Below are 25,057 nucleotides of genomic sequence, written 5' to 3' on the forward strand. Positions count from 1 at the left end.
AAGTGAAGGGGTGGAAAACCATTTACCATGCTAATGGACACCAAAAGAAAGCTGGGGTAGCAAACCTTAATCAGACAAATTAGATTTTAAAACAAAGACTATAATTAGAGATGAGGAAGGAACTATATCATACTTAAAGAGTCTATTCAAAAAGAAGATCTAACAACTGTAAATACCTATGCCCCTAACATGGAAGCAGGCACTTATAGAAGCCAAATAATAACAAAAGCAAAAAAACACATCAACAACAATACAATAATCGTGGGGAACTTTAACACCCCCCCCTTAAACTAAAATGGACAGATCATCTAAGCAAAAGATCAACAAGGAAATAAAGACTTTAAATGACACACTGGACCAAATGGACTTCACAGATATATTCAGAACATTCCATCCCAAAGCAACAGAATACACATTCTTCTATAGTGCCCATGGAACATTCTCCAGAATAGATCACATCATGGGTCACAAAAAAGGTCTCAACCGGTACCAAAAGATTAGGATTATTCCCTGCATATTTTCAGACCGCAATGCTTTGAAACTAGAACTCAATCACAAGAGGAAAGTCGGAAAGAACTCAAATACATGGAGGCTAAAGAGCATCCTACTAAAGAATGAATGGGTCGGGCGCCTGGGTGGCTCAGTCGGTTAAGCGACTGCCTTCGGCTCAGGTCATGATCCTGGAGTCCCGGGATCGAGTCCCGCATCGGGCTCCCTGCTCAGCAGGGTGTCTGCTTCTCCCTTGGACCCTCCCCCCCTCATGCTCTCTCTCTCTATCTCATTCTCTCTCTCAAATAAATAAATAAAATCTTTAAAAAAAAAAAGAATTAATGGGTCAACCAGGAAATTAAAGAAGAATTTAAAAAATTCATGGAAACCAATAAAAATGAAAACACAACTGTTCAAAATCTTTGAGATACAGCAAAGGCAGTCATAAGAGGAAAGTATATAGCAATACAAGCCTTTCTCAAGAAACAAGAAAGGTCTCAAATACACAACCTAACTGTACAACTAAAGCAGCTGGAGAAAGAATAGCAAATAAAGCCTAAATCCAGCAGGAGAAGAGAAATAATAAAGATCAGAGCAGAAATCAATGAAACAGAAATCAAAAGAACGGTAGAACAGATCAACAAAACTAGAAGCTGGTTCTTTGAAAGAATTAACAAGATTGATAAATCCCTGGCCAGACTTATCAAAAAGAAAAGAGAAATGACCCAAATAAATAAAATCATGAAAGAGGAGGGATCACAACCAACACCAAAGAAATACAAACAATTATAAGAACATATTATGAGCAACTATATGCCAGCAAATTAGATAATCTGGAAGAAATGGATGCATTCCCAGAGATGTATCAACTACCAAAACTGAACCAGGAAGAAACAGAAAACCTGAATAGGCCTATAAATCACTAAGGAAATTGAAGCAGTCATCAAAAATCTCCCAACAAACAAAAGCCCAGGGCCAGATGGCTTCCCAGGGGAATTCTATCAAACATTTAAGAAGAATTAATGCCTATTCTTCTGAAATTGTTTAAAATTAGAAATGAAAGGAAAACTTCCAAACTCATTTTCTGAGTCCACCATTACCTTGATCCCCAAAACAGACAAAGACCCCATCAAAAAGGAGAACTACAGACCAATATCCTTGATGAAGAAGGATGCAAAAATTCTCACCAAAATACTAGCCAATAAGATCCAACAGTACATTAAAAGGATTATTCACCACGACCAAGTAGGATTTATCCCTGGGCTGCAAGGTTGGTTCAACATTCGCAAATCAATCAATGTGATACAACACATTAATAAAAGAAAGAACAAGAACCATATGATCCTCTCAATAGCTGCAGTAAAAGCATTTGACAAAGTACAGCATCCTTTCTTGATCAAAACTCTTCAGAGTATAGGAATAGAGGGTACATACCTCAATATCATAAAAGCCATCTATGAAAAACCTACAGCAAACATCATTCTCAATAGGGAAAAACTGAGAGCTTTCCCCCTAAGGTCAGGAACATGGCAGGGATGTCCACTACCACCACTGCTATTCAACATAGTACTAGAAGTCCTAGCCACAGCAATCAGAAAACAGAAAGAAATAAAAGGCATCCAAATCGGCAAAGAAGGAGTCAAACTCTCACTGTTTGCAGATGATATGATACTTTATGTGGAAAACCCAAATGACTCCACCCCAAAACTGCTAGAACTCATACAGGAATTCAGTAAAGTGGCAGGATAGAAAATCAATGCCCAGAAATCAGTGGCATTCCTATACACCACCAACAAGACCGAAGACAGAGAAATTAGGGAGTTGATCCCATGTACAATTGCACTCAAAACCATAAAATATCTAGGAATAAATCTAACCAAAGAGGCAAAGGATCTGTACTCAGAAAATTATAAAATACTCATGAAAGAAATTGAGAAAGACACAAAGAAATGGAAAAACGTTCCATGCTCATGGATTGGAAGAACAAATATTGTGAAGATGTCAATGCTACCTAGAGCAATCTACACATTCAATGCAATCCCTATCAAAATACCATCCACTTTTTTCAAAGAAATGGAACAAATAATTCTAAAATTTATATGGAACCAGAAAAGACCCCAAATAGCCAGAGGAATGTTGAAAAAGAAAAGCAAAGCTGGCGGCATCACAATTCCGGACTTCCAGCTCTATTACAAAGCTGTCATCATCAAGACAGTATGGTACTGGCACAAAAACAGACACATAGATCACTGGAACAGAATCGAGAGCCCAGAAATGGACCCTCAACTCTATGGTCAACTAATCTTTGACAAAGCCAGAAAGAATGTCCAATGGAAAAAAGACAGTCTCTTCAACAAATGGTGTTGGGAAAATTAGACAGCCACATGGCAGAAGAATGAAACTGGACCATTTCCTTACACCACACACAAAAATAGACTCCAAATGCTTGAAAGACCTAAATGTGACACAGGAGTCCATCAAAATCCTAAAGGAGAACTCAGGCAGCAACCTCTTCGACCTCAGCCGCAGCAACTTCTTCCCAGAAACATCACCAAAGGCAAGGGAAGCAAGGGCAAAAATGAACTATTGGGACCTCATCAAGATAAAAACTTTTGCACACAAAAGAAACAGTCAACAAAACAAAAAGACAACTGACAGAATGGGAGAAGATATTTACAAATGACTTAACAGGTAAAGGGCTAGTATCCAAAATCTATAAAGAACTTACTAAACTCAACACCCAAAGAACAAATGATCCAATCAAGAAATGGACAGACCACATGAACAGACATTTTTCCAAAGAGGACATCCAAATGGTCAACAGACACATGAGAAAGTGCTCAACATCGCTCAGCATCAGGGAAATCCAAATCAAAACCTCAATGAGATACCACCTCACACCAGTCAGAATGGCTAAAATTAACAAGTTAGGAAACGACAGATGATGGCGGGGATGCGGAGAAAGGGGAACCCTCCTACACTGTTGGTGGGAATGCAAGCTGGTGCAGCCACTCTGGAAAACAGTACGGAGGTTCCTCAAAAAGTTGAGAATAGAGCTACCACACGATCCAGCAATTGCACTACTGGGTATTTACCCCAAGGATACAAATGTAGGGATCCGAAGGGGTACATGCACCCCGATGTTTGTGGCAGCAATGTCCACAATAGCTAAACTGTGGAAAGAGCCAAGATGTCCATCGACAGATGAATGGATAAAGAAGATGTGGTATATATATATATAAATATTATGCAGCCATCAAAAGGAATGAAATCTTGCCATTTGCAATGACGTGGATGGAACTGGAGGGTGTTATGCTGAGTGAAATAAGTCAATCAAAGACATGTATCATATGACCTCACTGACATGAGGAATTCTTAAACTCAGGAAACAAACTGAAGGTTGCTGGGGTGGTGGGGGTTGGGAGGGATGGGGTGGCTGGATGATAGACATTGGGTAGGGTATGTGCTATGGTGAGTGCTGTGAATTGTGCAAGACTGTTGAATCACAGATCTGTACCTCTGAAACAAATAATACATTATATGTTTAAAAAAAAAAAGCAGGAAGGGAAGTATGAGGGCGGGAAAATCGGAGTGGGAGACAAACTATGACAGACGATGGACTCGGAGAAACAAACTGAGGGTTCTAGAGGGGAGGGGGTGGGAGGGATGGGTTAGCCTGGTGATGGGTATTAAAGAGGGCACGTACTGCATGGAGCAGTGGGTGTTATACACAATGAATCATGGAACACTGCATCAAGAACTAATGATGTATGGTGATTAATATAACAAAAAAATGCAAAAAAAAACTGCTTACCACACTTCCTATATTACTAAGTTTCTGGAAACATAATGAGCTAATGTGCTTTCATAACTCAGAATGGTTAAATACCTCAGAAACATCATTATGAAAGTTAATTTTTATATATCTCTAGTATAAGATTAGTTTGATTTTATAGTACCTATATAAAATACCCTGGAAATTATTTAAGTCACAAATAAAAATTTACTTATGTAGTTGACTTTCTCCCTAAGTAAACTACAGAAAAAATATATACAGTCATTCACTGATTCAAAAATATTTATTGAATATGGCAATATTCCTGGCACGGGAGATAGAACAGTGAACTTTAAAAAGGTCTCTAGAGAGAAGATTAGTGGCAATCTCGTGCTGGGAAGTAGGGAAGAGAATAGAAAGTGACTGCTCTTGGGTACAAATTTGATTTTATGGAATAACAAAATGTTTTAAAATTATGGTTATAATTTCACAACTGTAAGTATATTTTAAAAACCATTAAATCGTGTACTTTAAACTGGTGAAATTTATGGCATGTAAATTATATCTCAATAAAGCTGTTAGTATAAAAAGTGGAAAGAACTGAGTAAAAAAACTGTCTTTGCCCTCCTGGACCTTGCATTTCAGGACAGTGCTGTCCAGGTGTTCCTCCAATGATAGAAAAGTTCTATATATTCGCTGTTCAATATGGGAGTCATTTAGCATATGGGGCTATCAAGCACTTGAAATATGGCCAGTGCAACAAAGGAACTGAACCTTTAAAATTTAACTTTAATTTTAATAGCTATATGTGGCTAGGAACTGCCAGAGTGGACATGGTTAGAGAGACAGAAAAGACAATATACAAATAGCAAATAAATGTAAAGTATAAAGTGATCATACATACATAGAGATGGAGCACTCCCCATCACTCTGATATATATTTATAGAAATATGTCAGATATATGTATGTATATAAACACATAAATATACATTGTATCTATATGTTTCTATGTGTAATATAGATGTAAATGTTTGGATTATTGGAGCAATTAAAAACAGGAAGAATTTTTTTTTAAAGATTTTATTTATTTATTTGAGAGAAAAAGAATGAGAGAGAGAGAGCATGAGAGGGAAGAGGGTCAGAGGGAGAAGCAGACTCCCTGCCGAGCAGGGAGCCCGATTCGGGACTCGATCCCAGGACTCCAGGATCATGACCTGAGTCGAAGGCAGTTGCCTAACCAACTGAGCCACCCAGGCGCCCCAGGAAGAATTTTTATCTTTGTTGTATAATCTTCCTAAGCTTTTTTAAAAAATAAATTTAAAAACTACTTTTGAGATCATTCCATGTCTTGAAAAAATAACTTTTTAAGCTGTACCTATACAATGATCATTATTCGACTTTCTTTCCTATAATACAGTGATTCTTACCATTTTGAGGTCTGAGATCACTTTTGAGAATCTTGTAAAAGCTAACCACCCCCTACCTATAAAAATTCATATAAATAATATTTTGTATACAAATTTAAGGATTCACCAACCACTCACAGCCCATCTGGGAACAAGTCATCTACAACTCCTGTAATATACATTCAAATACTCAACAAGCTTGGAGACAAATAAAATATCATTATATCATAGAGAACTGTTTGATAAGTTTAGACTTTTCTTTTGGCATCTCTACTATAAAACACACCCATTCATATTAACCTTGTAAAGAACAAGTAAGAACTCTTATAACATAGCCTCTTTTCACTGAGGAAGGAAAAAGACATGACCAAGAAACTGAAAGAAATAGGCAAAACTTTAGAAAAGCTACAAGAATCTCAGCTTGGTCCCTTAATGGGTATGTAACTCAACCTCCCTAAGCTCCAGCTTCCTTGTGTGTAAAAAGTTATAACAATACTATTTATTTCATAAGATTGTTTTGAAAAATGCAATGAGATAAAATTTATGAAGTGTTCAGTAAAGCAACAAAACAAATCCATGTAAAGTTCATGGCACACTGGCAGAACCAGATCTCAAACACATACTAATTTGGTACTACTCATGATCTTAAGTAACCCCTATGATATCTGGAAATTCAGAAGATTTTGAGTTTATAATTAAGGAAAAACTTACTGAAGAGTAAAAGATGGCTTGATATGAATAAAGAACCAGACAGACATGATTTGGAAAATTCACCTGCCATTTAATATCTATGAGACTTTGCATAAATAACGACTTTAGGTCTTTCATTTTCTATTACCCCTATAAAATGAGAATAACAATATCTGCCTCCCAGCATTTTCATCAGCAGTAAAAAACCAATATATGTAAAAGGTTTTCTACCACATTATACTACTTTTCCTCTAAACTCATAATTTAAGTTTGAAATGCTAATTTAAATGCTATTAATATTATTCTTATACAAAATAGTTAGAATAAATTCTATTTTCTTGAAAAAATTCATCATTAGCATAATTATATTGTCAAAAAAGTACAAAGGAAGCATGACATTAAACAATATATTAAAACATGGAAAATGCTCTTACAGTTTCTCTTCTTTTATGAGACACAGAGAATCAACTTGAGAGTTTCTAATTTACACAGTGCTTTTAAAAAAAATGCTTACATTTTACCTATAAAAATAGTAAGTACCTTCCCCTCCCCACTGGGAGAGAAAGTGGAGGTGGGATCCCTTTAGTGATCTCTGCCCTGTACTACATAAGTACCAGCAAGGAGACAGGACCCCTACCCCTCATCACTGAGGTTGCAGCAGATGCAGAGATCCTGAGATGGACCATCTGTGCCCTGCACTAAGCAAATGACAATAGTCAGCACCCTTCATCCTCCTAACTGGAGAATGGAAATGGATTATAAAGATGAAGATGATTTAAAAGGAGATCCTTCAAATCCGTGTATGAAGTCCTGTGTACACCCTCAGACAGCCCATATGTGAAATAGATCTCAATCAACAAAGCAAAATGTTTTGGAATTTAACTATGGTATGGAATATCATCTGCATTTCAGAATGGTCTCTGAGCAGCAGACAAACCGGGCAGAGCAGAATGGTCCAACCAAGCCTTTGGAAACTAAACTGGCATTCGAATCTCAGCACACTCCTCGGTATATACCAAGAGAAATGAAAACATAAGTCCACCCAAAACTCTGGTACACAAAAATTCATGGCAGCATTACTCATAATAGCCTAGGGTAGAAACAACTCAAATGTCCAAAAATTGATGAGTAAATTAACAAAATGTAGAATATCCATACAATGGAATATTATTCAGCAATAAAAAGGAATGGACACACAGTACATGAATGAAACCTGAAACATACTAAGTGAAAGAAGTTCATGACAAAAGACTGGAATCATTATATGATTCCATTTATATAACATGTCCACAAGAGGCAAGTTCACAGAGACAGAAAGTAAATTAGTGGCTACCTAGACTAGTGGAATTGTTGGGTGGGGGAAACACAGAGTGAGTGCTGATGGAAATGGGGTTTCTTTGTGGGGTGATAAAAAAAGTTCTAAAATTAGATATGATGATGGTTGCACCACTCTCTGAATATCCTAAAAACAACTGAGCCATTTAAAGTGGTGAATATTATGGTATATAAGTTACAACTCAATAAAGCTTCTATTTAAAAAAAAAAAAAATGTGAAGGTCATATATGCTGAACCAAAACAAGTTGATTACCTCCTAAAACAGAATTTTTAAACAGGAACCATAATCTCATGCACAATACTCAAAATATCCAGGATATAATCCAAAATTACTTGCCATACCAAGAAACAAGAAAATCTCAACACAGATGAAAAAAGATAATCAGAAGTTACCATCACTGATATGGTAAAGATGCTGGAATTATCTGTCAAGAATCTCAAAGCAGCTATCAGAAAAACAGTACAACAAGCAACTGCAGATACTTTCAAAACAAATATAAAAGTTTTAAGCAAAGAAACAAAAGATATAAAGAATGAAATGGAAAATATGATAAATGAAACTTTTTAAATCAAATCATAAGATGGGCCTAACAGCAGAATGAAGATAATAGAGGAAAGAATCAGTGAACATAAAGATAGATAAATAAAAGTTATCCAACCTGAATAGAAAGAAAACAGACTGAATAAGGCTTTAGTGACCTAGAAGTCAGTAACAAAGATCTAACATTTGTCTCTTTGTGGAGTCATGGGAAAGAAGGAAGAGTGTGGAGCTGAAGAAATGATAACAAAAAATTTTACAAATTCTGAAAAAGATATAAACCTACAGAACAAGAAGCAGAGCAAATAAGATAAACTCAAAGAGTGAAATAAGTCAATCAGAGAAAGACATGTATCATATGACCTCACTGATATGAGGAATTCTTAATCTCAGGAAACAAACTGAGGGTTGCTGGAGTGGTGGGGGGTGGGAGGGATGGGGTGGCTGGGTGATAGACATTGGGGAGGGTATGTGCTATGGTGAGCACGGTGAATTGTGCAACAATGTTGAATCACAGATCTGTACTTCTGAAACAAATAATGCAATATATGTTCAGAAAAAAAAGATAGCAGGAGGGGAAGAATGAAGGGGAGTAAGTCGGAGGGGGAGACGAACCATTAGAGATGATGGACTCTGAAAAACAAACTGAGGGTTCTAGAGGGGAGGGGGGGTGGGGGGATGGGAAAAAAAAGATAAACTCAAAGAATTCCATACCCATATATATCATTATGAAATTTCTGAAAATTTAAAAGAAAAAAAAGCCAGAGGAAAATGACACATTAGCTAGAGAACAAGAATTTGAATGACAATAGATTCATCAGAAAACTTAGGAGTTGCTGCTTTAAATACTCTAGCTCTCAGGCAAAGAAGAGATATGATCAAATTTGTGTTCTAGGAAGCAAACTTTGGTAGCAGTAAAGAAGAGAATAGCAAGGGGAAAATTAGAAGCAGAGAAATAAATTAAAGAGCTACTGCAACAACCCAGTAGAGAAAAATTCAGGACTTTACTAAAACAATGGCCATACAAATGAAAAGGATGGTAAACCTTGAGAATGACAGCAACACATACATGTACAGATGGACTCTTAAAGGAGAAATTCTGTCTTTCCAGCAAGAACGGCTGGGAAAAAGTACCCCTGCATATCAGAGTATGCAAGGTGTCCCAAGTAACAGAAAGCTGAAGATGGAAATACCCTAGTTCTGCCTATGAACCCACATAAGACTCAGACTCAAACTGAGCAGCTAATATGAGGAACAGACCCAAAAGCAACTTAATGAAGGCTTTGAGAACTGAATTAAAACTTAAAACACTGCACAAGTCTCAGAATAATCCCTGAGTGTCATGTGTGCATTCAGATCCAATGGCTTTGAAAACAGATCTGAGATTAGAACCACTGCCCTCAGGAAGCATGACAGAGAATTTGCTACTTGAACCTAACTGGTTTGTTGCTTACTAAATAAAAATAAACAAATAAATAGATAGATCAATAAATCAACATTCCCCAGAACATAACAAGACCCATAACCTATGCAAGATAACCTTCACAATGTCCAGAATAAATCCAAAAATCACTCAACATACAAAGAACTAGGAAAATATACACAATTTTCTCAAGAGAAAAGATAATCAATGGATGTCAATCCTAAGATCCAAAAATTTGCATCATCAAACATTAACTATTAAAACTAGACTCAATGAGACAAAGATAAAGACAATATAATGAAATGAAAAGAGAGAAGTTCTCAGCAAAGAAAGAAAAATCATCAAAAAGAACAAAATGGAAAGGTTAAGAGTGAAAAATACCACATCTTAAATTTTAAAATGACCGGATGGGTTCAAAAGCAGAATGAAGATGACAGAGGCAACAGTCAGTGAAGTTAATGATAGTTCAAAAGAAATAATACAATCTGAAAAAAGAGAAAAGATTAAAAAAAAGAAAGAATAAAGATCAGAACCTCAAGAACCTGTAGAGCTAAATCAAAAATCTAACATTAGTATCACTGAAGTCCCAGAAGAAACAAAAAAGACTACTGCGTACAAATATATTAAAGGAAATAATGTTTTTTTAAAAAATCCCATTTTGGTGAAAGACATAAATATAAATTCAAAAAGCTCAGCAAACCCTACTACCCATGGTAGATTTAAAGAAACCTACATCCAGATACATCACAATTCAAACTGCTTAAAACAAAAAATGGAGAAAAATCTTGAAAGCAGCTAGAGAAAAATGACATTATATATAGGAGAAAAACAATTAGAATGACTGCAGACTTCCCATCAGAAACCATGAAAGGCCAGAAAAAAATTGAGCAACCTGTTTAAAATGCTGAAAGAAAAGAATTGAAAACCTAGGATTCTGTACCTGTAAAAAATATCCCTCACTAAACTAGGCAAAATAAAGGTATTGTTAGGCCAAAAAAAAATTTAAGAAAATACATCAGCAAGTCATGTTTGAAAAGAAATGGACCACAAAAAGGGGGTTCACACTAAAGGGAAATGACCCTAGAAGGAAATTTCTATCTAGAGATAAGCAAAGAGCAAAAGAAAGAGTACATATCTGAGAAAATACAAAAGACAATTTTTCTCCTCATAAGTTCTTTAAAATATGTATATTGTTGAAAGCAAAATTTAGGGGCACCTGGGTGGCTCAGTCGTTAAGCATCTGCCTTCGGCTCAAGTCACAATCCCAGTGTCCTGGGATCAAGCCCCGCATCAGGCTCCCTGCTCAGCAGGGAGCCTGCTTCTCCCTCCCCCACTCCCCCTGTTTGTGCTCCCTCTCTCACTACCTCTCTCTCTGTCAAATAAATAAATACATACATACATACATAAGAAAGCAAAATTTATAACTTTATCTAATGGGGTTTGCCATACAAGTAGATGTGATATATATGACAATTATAGCAAAGGTCAGTGGAGATGGATAAATGGACAAACATGGTTCTAAAACTTAATTTTACCTGAAAAAGAAATAATAACACTGAATAGATTACAGAAAGTTAGGTATGCATATTGTAATCACTAGCATACTAGCATAACCACTAAAAAATAATACAAAGACATATATCCAAATAACTCAATCAGAGAAAGACAATTATAATATGGTTTCACTCATGTGGAATATAAAGAATAGTGCAGAGGACAATAGGGGAAGGGAGGGAAAATTGAATGGGAAGACAAACCATGAGAGACTCTTGACTCCAGGAAACAAACTGAGGATTGTGGAAAGGGAGGTGGGTGGGGGGATGGGGTACCTGGGTGATGAGCATTAAGGAGGGCACGTGATGGTGTGAGCACTGGGTGTCATACACAACTAATGAATCACTGAACATTATGTCAAAAACTAATGATGTATTATATGTTGGCTAATTGAATTTAAATTCAAAAAAAAAGAAATATACTCAAAGGGCCAATTACAAATTAAAATAGAATGCCAAAATATATCCAAATACATTAAATGTAAATAACCTCAAAAAACCAACAAAAAGAGATTAGATTGGACTGAAATACATACATATATATGTGTGTGTATATATATATATTACAGTAGCTATTAATATCAAAGACTTTAAAACAGAAACAATTACTAAAGAAAAAGAGGAAGGAAATGATATTATGATGAATGGGCCAGTTCACCAAAAAACATAGCAGTTCTAATTGTATATGCACCCACCAAAAAACCTTTGAAACATAAGCAAAACTGACAGAAGTGAAGGAGATGGACAAATCCATTGTTACAGTGAGAGACTTCAACATTCCTCTCACACTAATCAACACAACTAGACAGAATATTGTACGGATAAACAATATCTGAACAATTACAACAACCCACATGACTTAATTGAGATTTCTATAACCTTCCACTCAACAGAAGAATGTACATTTTCAATTGCAAATGTTAATATTCACTACAATACATCATATTTTTTCCAGAAACAAGTTTTAACAAATTTGTAAGAACTGAAATCATACAAGGTATGTTCTTTACATACAAGGTATGTTCTAAAGTCCATAATGGACTTTAGGAATAAATAACAGAAAAATCTTTGGTAAATCCCCAAATATTTTAAAGTTAAACAAAATTGTTCTACATAAGCCAAAGAGAATGTCTAAAGGAAAATTACAAAGTATATTGAACTGAATAAAAATGAAAGTACTACATATCAATATGTGAGATACAGCTAAAGCAGTGCTTAGAAGAACATATATAACATTAAAACACTTTTATTAGAAAGAAAGAAACATCTCAAATTAATGATGTGAACTTTTCATCTTAAGAAATTAGAATAAGAAAAGAAAATTAAAACCAAAGGAAGCAGCAATCAATGAAACTGAAAACAACAAAAGAAAAAATAGCAGGAATCAATGAAACCAAACATATTCTTTGAAAAGATCAATAATATCAATAAATATCTAGCCAGACTAAGCAAGAAAGAAGAAAATATAAGCTACCAATATCAGAAATGGAAGAAATATTACTAAAGACTCCACAGACTTTATTGTTTTTTTTAATTTTATTATGTTAATGACCATACATTACATCAGTTTTTGATGTAGTGTTCCATGATTCATTGTTTGCGTATAACACCCAGTGCTCCATTCAATACGTGCCCTCTTTAATACCCATCACCAGGCTCACCCAACTCCCCACCCACCCCTCCCTTCTAGAACCCTTAGTCTGTTTCTCAAGTCCATAGTCTGTCATGGTTCGTCTCCACCTCCGATTCCCCCCACTTCATTTTTCCCTTCCTACTATCTTCTTCTAAGACTCCACAGACTTGGGGCGCCTGGGTGGCTCAGTTGGTTAAGCGTCCGCCTTCGGCTCAGGTCATGATCTCACGGTCCTGGGATCGAGCCCCGCATCAGGCTCCCTGCTCGGCGGGAAGCCTGCTTCTCCCTTTCCCACTCCCCCTGCTTGTGTTCCCTCTCTCGCTGTCTCTCTCTATGTCAATTAAATAAAATCTTAAAAAAAAAAAAAAGACTCCACAAACTTTGAAAGGATAATAAGGGAATATTATACACAATGTTATGCTCACAAATTTGAAAACTTAAATGAAATGGACCAATCCTCTAAGACAATCTACCAAAACACACTCAAAAAGAAATCAAGGAAATGAATGTCCTTTTATCTATTTTAAAAGTTGAATTCATAGTTGCAAGTCTTTCCACAAAGAAAATGCCAGGCCCAGTTGACATCACTGATGAATTTTACTGACATTGATGAAAAAAAGTAATACCAATTCTACATAAATTCTTCCAGAAAACAGAAGAGGGGGCACTTTCTAACTCATTTTATAGGGCTTGTGTTATAATGATAAGAAAACCAAAGCCATTACAAGAAAAGAAAATTACAAAGTAATATCTTTTGAGAACAGAGAAGCAAAAATCCTCAACAAAATTACAGCAAAAAAAACCACCAATATATAAAAAGTATAATATATTATGACCAAGTGGGGTTTATCCCATGAATGTAAGGCTGATTAAACACTTGAAAATCAATTTAATTCACCAATATCAACAAACTAAAAAAAGAAAAACCAAATGGTCATCTCTGCAGATACAGAAAAAAAGATATAAAATTTAATATCCATACATGATAAATGCTCAAAATAAGGAATAGTAAGGAATGTCCTTAACCTAATAAACGGCATTTACCATTACCAAAAAAATTACCTAAAAAAGGCCATTTAGCAAAATACTTAATGCTTAACAACTGAATGTTTCTACCTAAGATTGGAAAGAAGGCAATGATATCCACTCTTATTTTCTTATTTAACATCAAGCTAAAGGTCTTAGCCAGTACTATACAACAAGAAGAAAAATCAAGGGCATATAATTGCAAAGGAAGAAGTATAACTGTCTCCATGCACAGATAACATAATTGTCTATGTAGAAAATCCCAAGGAATCTATAAGAAAAGCTACTGAAACTAAGTGGGTTTAGCAACATTGCAGGCAGGATACAAAGTCAATATACAAAAATCAATTGTATTTCCACATAATAAAGATGAACAAATAGAAATCGAAATTAAATAATATCAATTACAATAGCATCAAAGAACATAAACTATTTAGTTTTGTATAAATCTAACAAAATACATGTAGGATCCATATATATAAATACAAAACACTTATGCATGAAATCCATGAAAACCTAAATAAATGAAGAAAAAAACATGTTGGTAGACTGGAGGAGTCAGTATTGTTTAGATGTCAGTTCTTCCCAAAACAATCTCTAGTCAACAAAATCCCACGCAAAATCCCAGGATTTTTTTTTTGAACTGACAAATTGATTATAAAATGTGGAAAAGCAAATGAATTAGAATAACTAAATGAATTTTCAAAAATAAAAATAGAGTTATAGGAATCTCACTATCTAATTTCAAGACTTACTACAAAGCTACAATAGTCAAAAAAGAGACTTTCAAAAGGACACATGGATCAAAGGAATAGAACAGAATCAAGAAACAAATATAGAGACAGACATATCCAGTGGATTTTCAACAAAGGTACAAAGACATGAATGAAAAAAGGATCTTCTATAGTCATCTCATAATGAAAAAAGGGGTCAATTTATCAAGAGGATATAAAATTTCACGCACTTAATAACAGAGCTTCAAAATACATGAAGCAAAACAGCTAAGACTGCAGGGAGAAATAGATAAATGCAAAATTATAATTGAAGATTTTAATATCTCTCTCTCAGTAACTAATAGTAGACAGAAAATCAGAAAGGTTTTAGAAAACGAACAAATCAGAAAGCGTTTTAGAAAACGAACAAAACTATGAATCGACTCAACCTAACTGAAATTTATAGACCATTCCACTCATCACACACATTCTTTTCACATGCACAAGGAATGTTTACCAAGATGGACAATATTCTGGCCAATATATTTTAACAAATTCTATATATAGTATATAGATTGAACTTGTAGTTAAATATGCTAAATCAAATGAATTTATATTAAATAAATTGAATTTGGAGCTAAAGAAAATTCCAGCCTCAAGGGCTTCACTGGTGAATTCTACCAAACACATAATGAAGAAATAATGCCAATTCTACACAAACTCTTCCAGCAAACTAAACAGGAAGGTCCCAACTCATTCTATGAGGCTGGCATTACCCTGATTCTAAAACTGCACAAAGATATTATATGAAAAGTACAGGCCAATATCCTTCATGAACATATATACAAAAATTCTAAGCAAAATTTTAATAAACCAAATCCAAATAATATATAAAGAAAGAAAATATATCATTTCAGATGGTCTTCATCTCAGGAATGTAATATGTTGGTTTAACATTTAAAAACTATGCTACAGAATTCATAACAATGAACAATCAGAAAAATGATATGATGATCTCAACACATGCAAAAACACAATCCAATATCCATCTCCAATAAAAACTATTATCAAACTAGGAACAGAAAGAAAGCATCCTCACTGTAATAAAAGGGATTTACAAAAAACTTACAGATAACATCATTTTGGCTTAAAGATTAAATATTATCCCCTATATCATGAATAGCATATAAGTGACCACTGTCATCACATGTATAGATCACTGCAATGGAGGTTCCAGCCAGTAAAATAAGGCAAGAAAAAGAAAAGGCATCCAGATTGCAAAGAAAGGAGTAAAGGTATTTTTATTTGCAAACAACATAATCATCTATTCAGAAAAATCATAAGAAATTTACAGAAATCTACAACTAATGAGTTTAGCAAGACTGAAGGATACAAGATTAATAAAAAACAGCTGTATTTCCATATAATAGCAACAATCAGAAATTAAAATTAAAAAATATATAATGTACAACAGCATCAGAAAATGTGAAATATTTAGGGAAAAACCTGACAAGCATTATAAAATCTGTTCACAGAAAATTTTAAAATACTGCTGAGAGATTAAAAAAGACCTAAATAAAAGGAGATATATCATGTTCATGTGTCAGAAAACTCAGTGTTAATAAGGCATCAACTGTCCCCCAAATTCATCCATAGCTTCAACACAATCCCAAGTAAAATCCCAGCAGGCTTTTTTGTAGAAATTGGCAAGTTGATTCTGAAATTCATACGGAAATGCAAAGAACCTCGAATATCCAGAAAAATTTTAAAAAGGACAAAATTAAAGGAATTACTACTTGCTGACTTCAAGACTTATGAAGCTATAATAATCAAGACATTACTGTCTTGATGTACAATTAGACAAAGAGATCAACGGAACAGAATAGAGCTCGGAAATACACTCACAAATACATGAACAACTGGTTTTGGCTAAGATACAAAGTGACTTCTCACAGAAAGAACAGTCTTTTTATTTGTTTTATTTTTTTTTAAGATTTTATTTATTTTAGAGAGTGCACAAGCCAGGAGAAGAGCAGAGGGAGAGAGAGACTCCCAACCAGATTCCATGCTGAGTGCAGAGCCCAGTGTGGGGCTCAATCCCAGGACTCAGAGATCATGACCTGAGCCAAAAATCAAGGGTCAGACACTTAACCAACTGAGCCACTCAGGCACCCCAAGGATAGTCTTTTTAAAATGGCCCTGAACAGCTGAATTTCTATATGCAAAAGAAAAAGAATTGAGATCCATACCTCTCACATATGCAGAAATTAACTCAAAATGGACTATAAACCTAAATGTAAAATCTAAAACTACAAAACTTCTAGAAAAAAAATTAAAGAGAAATTATGACTTAGGCCAAGGTTTCTTAGATCTAACACCAAAAGTAAAATGCATAAAAAAAAAAAGATAAACTGGAATTCATCAAATTTAAAACGTGTGTTCTTTGAAAACACTGTTCAGAGAATGAAAAGACAAGCCCCAGCCTGGGAAAAAAGATTTGCAAATGATATATCTAAAAAGGAACTGGTATCCAGACATGTAAAGAACTCATAAAAACCAATAACAAGAAAGAAAAAAAAATTTTTTTTAATGTGCAAAAGTTCTGAACAGTTACCTCACCAAGAAGATAAACAGACGGCAAATAAGCACATGACAAGATGCTCAACATCATTAATCATTAGAGAAATGCAAATTAAAACCACGAGATACTACTACATACCACTTAGAACTGCCAAAATTAAAGACTGAACGTACCAAGTGTTGGTGAGAATGTGAACTAACTAGAACATTCATACACAGCTGGTGGAAATGTAAATAATACAACCACTGTGGAAAACAGTTTGTCAGTTTGTTGAAAAGGTAAACATATATCCGCTATGTGATCCAGCCATTCCATTCTTCCATATTTACCCAAGATAAATAAAAGCATATGTCCATATAAAGACCTCCACATAAAAGTTCATACCAACTTCACAAAGAATAGCCAAATATCAATCACTGGGTGAAAAACAAATTGTGGTATATCCATACACTGGAATACTGTGCAGCAATTAAAAGGAATAAACTCGTGATACATCATTAATGAATCTCAAAATGAATAAACTGTGTGAATAAAGCCAGACAAAAAGGAGTACACAGAATATGATTCCATTCACATAAAATTCTAGAAAATCCAACAAATCTATAGTGACAGAAAGCAGCTCAGTATTTACAAAGGGACACATGGAACTTTTGCGTGTGACAGATATTTTTATGATCTTGATTGTGGTGATAGTTTCAGAGGTGTATATGTATGATAAAATGTTTTAAATTTACAGTTCATTGCATGTCAACTATACCTCAATAAAGGTCTTAAAAATAATGAAAAAAAATGATTGAGTAATTCCTTTTGAAAGTACTAAAAAGGAAAAGAGTGCTGTAAGAGTACATAATAAGGGGTAACATAGCCGACAAGTCAAAAAAGCCTCCTTTAGGTACTAGTATAAGCAAAGATTTAAAAGATGTTTAGTAATCAGTCAGGCAAAAGACCACATAGGAAAGAGGGTTTAGGGAAGTACAGCATGTATGAAATGCCCGAAAATCAAAAGAAATGTGACACTTTCAAGAACCTAAAAGACCAGTACAGAAAAAAAGGAGGAGCAGAGTCAAATCTGCTAAAGGATAGGTGCTCTTGAAAACCATGCTACTGGGGCGCTTGGGTGGCTCAGTTAGCTCAGGTCATGATCTCAGGATCTCAAGCCCCAGGATGGGCTCCATGCTCAGCGGGGAGTCCGCTTGTCCCTCTCCCTCTCCCTCTACCCCTCCCCCTGCTCATGCTCACTCTCTTTCTCTCAAATAAATAAATAACATCTTTGAAAACCATGCTACTAAAAGTAACTTACTTTATCAATTTAGGATCTTAGAAATACTCTAATTTGGGGATGGCTGGGCGGCTCAGCTGGTTAAGCGTCTGCCTTCGGCTCAGGTCATGATCCCAGGGTCCTGGGATAGAGCCCCTCACTGGGCTTCCTGCTCAGCAGGGAGTCTGCTTCTCCCTCTGCCTGCCACTCCCCCTGCTTATGCTCTCTCTCTCTGACAAATAAATAAAATTAAAAAAAAAAGAAATACTCTAATTTTAAATTTCTACTGTGTAATTATGTTTTAATAATATAAAAAGAACCCATGGGTATAAATTACACATTATAATCCTATTTTAAAATAGAGAAGACTGCAGCACCTGGATGGCTCAGTGGGTTAAGCACCAGACTCTTGATTTCAGCTCAGGTCAAAATCTCAGGATCATGAGATCAAGCCCCAAGATGGGCTCCTCACTGGGCATGGAGCCTGCTTAAGATTCTCTATTTTGGGGTGCCTGGGTGGCTCAGTTGACTAAGCATCTGCCTTCTGCTCGGGTCATGATCCTAGGGTCCTAGCATGGAGCCCAGAGTCAGGATCCCTGCTCAGCAGGAAGTCTGCTTGAACCTCTCCCTCTGCCCCTCCCCACCCACCCCCATACCCACTCATTCGTGCTCTCTCTCTAATAAATAAAACCTTCCAAAAAAAATTCTCTCTCCCCCTCTCCCTCTGCCCCCCCATGCACTCTTTCTCTCTCTCTAAAAAAAAAAAAAAAAAAAAAATCAATTAAAATAAAATAAAGAAGACTGTTACCAGAAGGGGGTGGGTTAAATAGGTGATGGGGATTAAGCAGTGCACTTATTGCAATGAGCACCAGGTGTTGTATGGAAGTGCTGAATCACTATATTGTATACCTGAAACTAATATTACACTGTATGTTAATGAACTGGAATTTAAATAAAAACTTAAAAAAAACTTATGGGTAAAATCATTGAAAAATTAAATGAAGAAAGAAAGAGACTTTAGGTCAGGGAACATTCAATGCAACTTTATAGTTACTGACAGTTTTTCTACTATTAATAGAAAGGATTCCTAATGTGTGCTTTTTTACTAGTAGCTAAGGAAACATATTTACATATTTAACCCTGCCCCTTTCTGTTTATAATAGCAATAAAATTCCTGATTATTATATCCTCATTTTGCTGTCACCAGAAATAGAATACTTCTTTTACAAATGTGAAAATTTTGGTATCCATATTTGACTAACCTAAGAAGTTAAAAAAAAAAAATCTATATACATTAAACATATAATAAGATGTAAAAATGATTTTAGAAAAATATTCAATAAATGTTTTAATAAACTTACATTTAGAAATTATTCACAATATGAGATATTTTCCAATATCAGAGCATTAATTTAGTTTATTTTGCTTACAAATGAGAAGTCATAGGTTCCTAAGTCACATTAGCAAGAAAATGTCCAAGTCTGAACACAAAATATAAATTCATATAAATATAAATCTCAACTACCCTACAGAAATAATCTAAAGAACTAGTTTCGAAAAGAAAACGTCATTCATTTAAATAAAGCTTGTAGTAAAATGTTTTCTAGACTAATGTTATACTAGCCTAATTCAAGTAAATAGAATTCAAATTAGCATATATTATATCCTTAATTATTATATTTCATATTGGCACTGTCCTCTCTGATTCTCAATCCCAAACCTTTCAGCCTAGTTTTAGCCAAAGATAAGTATTCATTTTTACCTATGTGAGAAATGGTTTATAATTCTAAGTGTTTTATTCTTTTCAAACAGAAACTGAAGGCTGGAATCAGTGCTAAGAGAACTAAAGTACCACTGTGGTACTGTATTTGCTTCTGCATTCCGCCCCCCCCCCCCCCCCCGCCCACCATCAATCTTCCATTCTAAAGAACCATTTGAAGAATTCTCTTATTCCCTAGTGAAATCCCCACGGTAGAAAAAAAACTAAGTTACCATGGAACCAGCCAATTAATTTTGACACCTGCTTACCAAGATTGATCATTTTTGATATCTGTTTGCTAGGTTGCTATTCTTTAGCTTAGTAAAAGATTTTCAAGATAATTAATGAAGTGAGAATTTCCAGTTAGTCTTTCTCACCACGTTATTACTTCAACTGCTGAATAAAACAAGCCACCATCCTCAAATAAACCTTTTTTAGCTTAGCATATACTTTACCAGGAAGAATCCTTTTCTTCTAGATTCTTCCCTTTTAATATTAAATACCACGTTTTACCCATAAGAGTATACATAAAACACAGAGTAGTACCAGTTATATTTACTCTAATTAATAGCTTGTATTCCACAATGAAATGAAAAAGTACTTACCAATAGAGTACAATGAATCATAGGAAATAACAGTTTCCAAGTAAATGATTTATATTCAACGATTAATTCAGGGTTAACTGTTATTTAACTATATTTAAGAAGCTATTCCTCTTTCAGTCACTAATGTATTATGTTTATGAACACCATCTCCCTATGTTATTTAAGTTAGTTTAACTTGACCTGTGATCTTTCCTACTAACTGAGACAACATCTGCTAGTGAGGTTACCGGCTGCTGATCTAGCGGATTAACAAGTTCCACTACTATAAAATGTAGATAGGAGCTTCTCAGGACCATAGCAATCTCTGTCCTCTTTAGATAAATTAGAGCAAATCCACCCACAAAAAGGCCAAAATCCCTAAATCACATATATACTGAGTTATCTTCCTATTTATAGAAAGATGTAAAAAAAAAAAAATGATGCAGCTTTATTCATTGCTGGCTGCCAGTTTATATGGTCAAAATTCTTGCTTGATAAAAAGGCTGGCTGCAATCGTCATAGCCAAAGTTTCAAAACACTTAAGTAAAAACAGCTACTAAGAAGCACAATTCAGTAAGATTATCTTTCCTTATCTTGAAACACTTTTTAAGACTTTTAATTAGCACCTCTTTCAAATTAAAAAAAAAAGTATCCAAAGAAACTACAGTATTATACTAATTTGTGACAGTAGGAAGCGAGAAAACATTGCAATCTATTGCTACAAATGAATTTCATGAAGCTTCATTTTAAGATTTCACTTCCAAAAACCTGCTGTAAATTAAACAGTGGGATCTACCTAAAATTAAAAAAGTACCCTTTAAAAAAACCAGTTTCACAATGAGTTTTAAGGGATATGGTTTAAACTAGCAACACTTAAAAAAAAATAAAAGGAAAATATGCTGTATTTAAAACTCCCAGGACACTTCCCTATAATCCATTAATAAGGTGAACCATACTTCCTACCTTTGCCTTAGAGCCTGAAATATTTCACTTAGATTTTGCTATCATCCTGACAATAACTATCAGTAATCTACGTAGTGTAATTTCAGAGCCACGAAACAGCCAGCAAATTTCACAGTCACTATCTAGAAGTCTAAGAAGTTGACTTACTTAATGACTGTTATCTGCAAGTTGTCAGATGGCTACCTCAACTACCTTCCTTGCTGCTCCCCCCAACTCACCCATTTCTTCTCATATCAGGCAGGAATGTAATAAACATTAGCCAACAGGGGGAGAGTATCTAAAATTTACTGTTGTAAAGAAAACTCCTTAGGGCCTTCAGCTTCAGAGAAAAACCAAAGTGATGCTCTCACACAACAAATGATAGTGAAATAAACAGTTCGAAAAATCCATTATCTTCACCGCATTAAAAAGTCTAGCTATTTCATCATTTTATGTCACTCTTGTATTCTCAATTAAAATTGTCCTAGCAAATTCAATATAGTATATTGGCTAAAAGTAAACACTCTAGAGTTAAGCTAGCTGATTTGGAGAAGTCAGCCCTTAGTACTGTGTAATCTTGGGCAAATGACTTAAATTCATTGCCTCGAGTTCTCTCTACAAATTCAGCATAATAAAGCTAGGAACTCACAGCGTTGTGAGGAACAAATGAGATAATCCACGTCGGGCGCTTAACGGGGTTTGGCACAGAGTAAACCCAACATAAACTTTTAGGATCACTGTTATAATACTAAATAAACTAAAATGTTCGCAGCGGTTACCTCTAAAGAGAGGAGTAAGATGGGAGTAGGAGGTACTGGTAGACCGTAACTTTGAACCTTTACACTTCTACGTTGTTTGAATGTTTTGCAATGTTCCAGTATTTCATGAGCTACTTGCATAATTTTTTGATTAAAAAACAGTGACCTAACAAAAATGGTGTTTGGCACCGTAACTGAGTATGGAAATTCTCAAAAGCGGGGGACCAGAAGCCGCTGCGGACACCTGGACCATCGTGATGGCTTCGCGTGCCCGGTGGTCAGGGCTCCGCGGGGGACCGAGTGCTCCCGGCGCCGGGGCTTAAGGAGGGGGGGGCGCGCTGAGGGCGACTCCCAGCCCCGGGGACCCGAGGCCGCGTTGAGGGCGGGTGGGGGGCGGAGGATGGGAGGGGGCGCGACGAGTGCGGGGCAGGGCTGAGGTGCGGGGTCCGGCGAAGACACTTACTTGAACCTGCCCTGGCAGTGCTGGCACTGGTCCCCCACCCAGCCCGGGTCGCAGAGGCAGGTGGAGTTGACACAGCGGCCAGAGAAGCAGGAGCCGGTCCTCTCGCACGGCTTGGACTGGGACACCTGCGCGTAGAGGGCCAGGTAGAGGAAGCCATAGCACAGCAGCCAGCTGTTCCCGTCCAGCAGCCAAGAGGAGGCGCCACCACCACCGCCGCCGCCGCCGCCGCCGCCGCCCGCCGGCCGAGCCCTCCACAGCCCGGGGGCCGCCGGCTGCGGGGGGCCAATGCGGGCCCGGCCCCCCGGCTCCATCTTCTCCGGCGCCCCTGGGCTGCGCTCGCGAGCGCCGACAGCGATGCTCCGGGGGGGTGGGGGGGGAGAATTCGGCCAGAGAAAACCGCGCCGCCGCCGCTTCTCCTCCGCCTCCTCACTGGCGCCTGCCCCAGTCCCGCTCCCCGGTCAAGAAGGACAGATCCCGGTCGCCGTCGCCTCCGTTCGGCTGCCTCCAGTCGCACTCGGGCATCGCCTCTCGGTCTCTCGACCTTGTCCTCAGCGAGCCGAGCCCACCGCCGCGGCGCCCCGGGCCGAGCCGGAGGCGGACAGCGGGCGGCGCGGGCGGCGCGGAGCGCTCCAGAGGGGACCTGCGGGAGGGGGAGGGGACCCCGCGCGCGGCCCCGCCTCGCCCGCGGCTCGCGCCAACTGCCTCGGCTCCAGCCCCGCGCGCCAGGGAGGGCGGGGGCCCGCGGGAGCCCCGAGGTGGGCGCGCCCAACGCAGGAGGGGAATTCGGGAAGCGGGGTTCAGCCCCGCACGGCCCGGCAGGCGGCCAGCGGCCCCCCAGCAGCCATCTTCTCTCCCGTGCCGTCAGCCGGGCACCAGGGCTGCGGCTGGAGCCCGCGGTGTGTTGGGCCGCCCGCCCCCACTCGCGCGTTGCCCACGCTCCCCCCCCACAGGCCCAGCGCCGTGGTCTCGCCCCGCCCTGACAGGGACCGGGGACTCCCTCGCGCGCGCCCACCCAGCCCGGCCCGCGAGCTGAGGGGAGACTGGCCCCCCAGGTGTGGCCCGCGTGCCTGCGGCGCCCTTCCCCTCGGCGCGCGGGGGGGACGCGGCCCCACTCACACCACGCGCCCCCTGAGCCCCACCAACGAGAGCTGACCCGGCCGGCTTCGCAGCTTCAGCAAAAAAGAAGCCCTTCCCGTCGGCCGTCTACAGCTGCAAAAGTGCAGCGCTTTTCCCCCCCGCGTTTCCCCTTCCTCGGCCCCATCCTCCTGCCTATTTCTTCTTTTTTTCTTAGAAAAACTCCAACAACACACAAAGAGCTGAGCATGTGCAGCAGGCAAAAGTCTTAAAGGCACCGCAGTCCGACACGTTGTGGGGTCCGCAAGAACTGGGGGGGGCGGGGGTTAGGGGCCGCGAGGGTCGCGGAGCCGTGGCCGAGGAGGGACTTCTCCAAGGGGGAGCCATTTCTTCCGCGGAAATGATGACTCCCCCGCCCCCAACAAAGAGCTACGAGGTTCTGAGCCTGGGGCGCGCCACCCCTTCCCGGTGCTGCCTCGGAACCCCAGGTATCTCTCCCTTTTCTGCTTGTCAGTGTTTCCTCCTCCATCTGGGACAATATTCTGCCTTGAAAAATATTGCAACATCTGGGCTTTTTTTCAGAAGAGCAGAAATGATGCCCAGAAAAGAGCCGTTTTCCTTTCTCAGCGGCAATCTTTCCTCCTTTAGATGACTTTCCAAGATTTGATGGCATGTGCTGAAATTTTTGCTTTGTACTTTTGTGCCTTTTCAAAGCCTATTTCAACCCTTGAGAAAGGAAGCCGAACACAAATTGCAGCCACGTATACTCGAGTTACAAGCAATGTAATGGGATCCCCACCAAAGAAGAGCAGACAGTATGAAAAAGAATTTGAAATCTACCGAAGGCATTTCTGACAGCAAAAGGAGAAAAAGTTTTAGTTGTAACCACACAGTCATATTATTAAGATTCAACTCATGTTCATTTGGGGCATAATGTACCTACGTCATCTCTTTTAATCTCTTTTATCCCCACTTTGCTGATGAAATCCTCCATTAACCCCATTTTGCAGATGAGGATAGAGAGACTCAAATGTTGAAAGATTTGTCAATGGCAA

At 37.8% G+C, this 25,057-nt stretch overlaps 1 protein-coding gene across 1 annotated transcript in view; it reads right to left on the bottom strand.

Moving 5' to 3' along the window:
- The window catches only part of ATRNL1 (attractin like 1), an 867,795-nt gene extending 844,556 nt beyond the window's left edge, over positions 1 to 23,239 (bottom strand). Inside the window, exon 1 of the mRNA XM_028121803.2 lies at positions 22,929 to 23,239. Within this exon, the coding sequence (XP_027977604.1) occupies positions 22,929 to 23,239 (311 nt within the window). The remainder of the gene's footprint in view (positions 1 to 22,928) is intronic.
- Positions 23,240 to 25,057: the final 1,818 nt, after the last annotated feature.

The sequence above is a fragment of the Eumetopias jubatus genome, unplaced genomic scaffold (assembly GCF_037043125.1).
Source record: "Eumetopias jubatus isolate StellerSeaLion01/CBP00866 unplaced genomic scaffold, mEumJub1_p1.0 scaffold_17, whole genome shotgun sequence".
Lineage (NCBI taxonomy): Eukaryota > Metazoa > Chordata > Mammalia > Carnivora > Otariidae > Eumetopias > Eumetopias jubatus.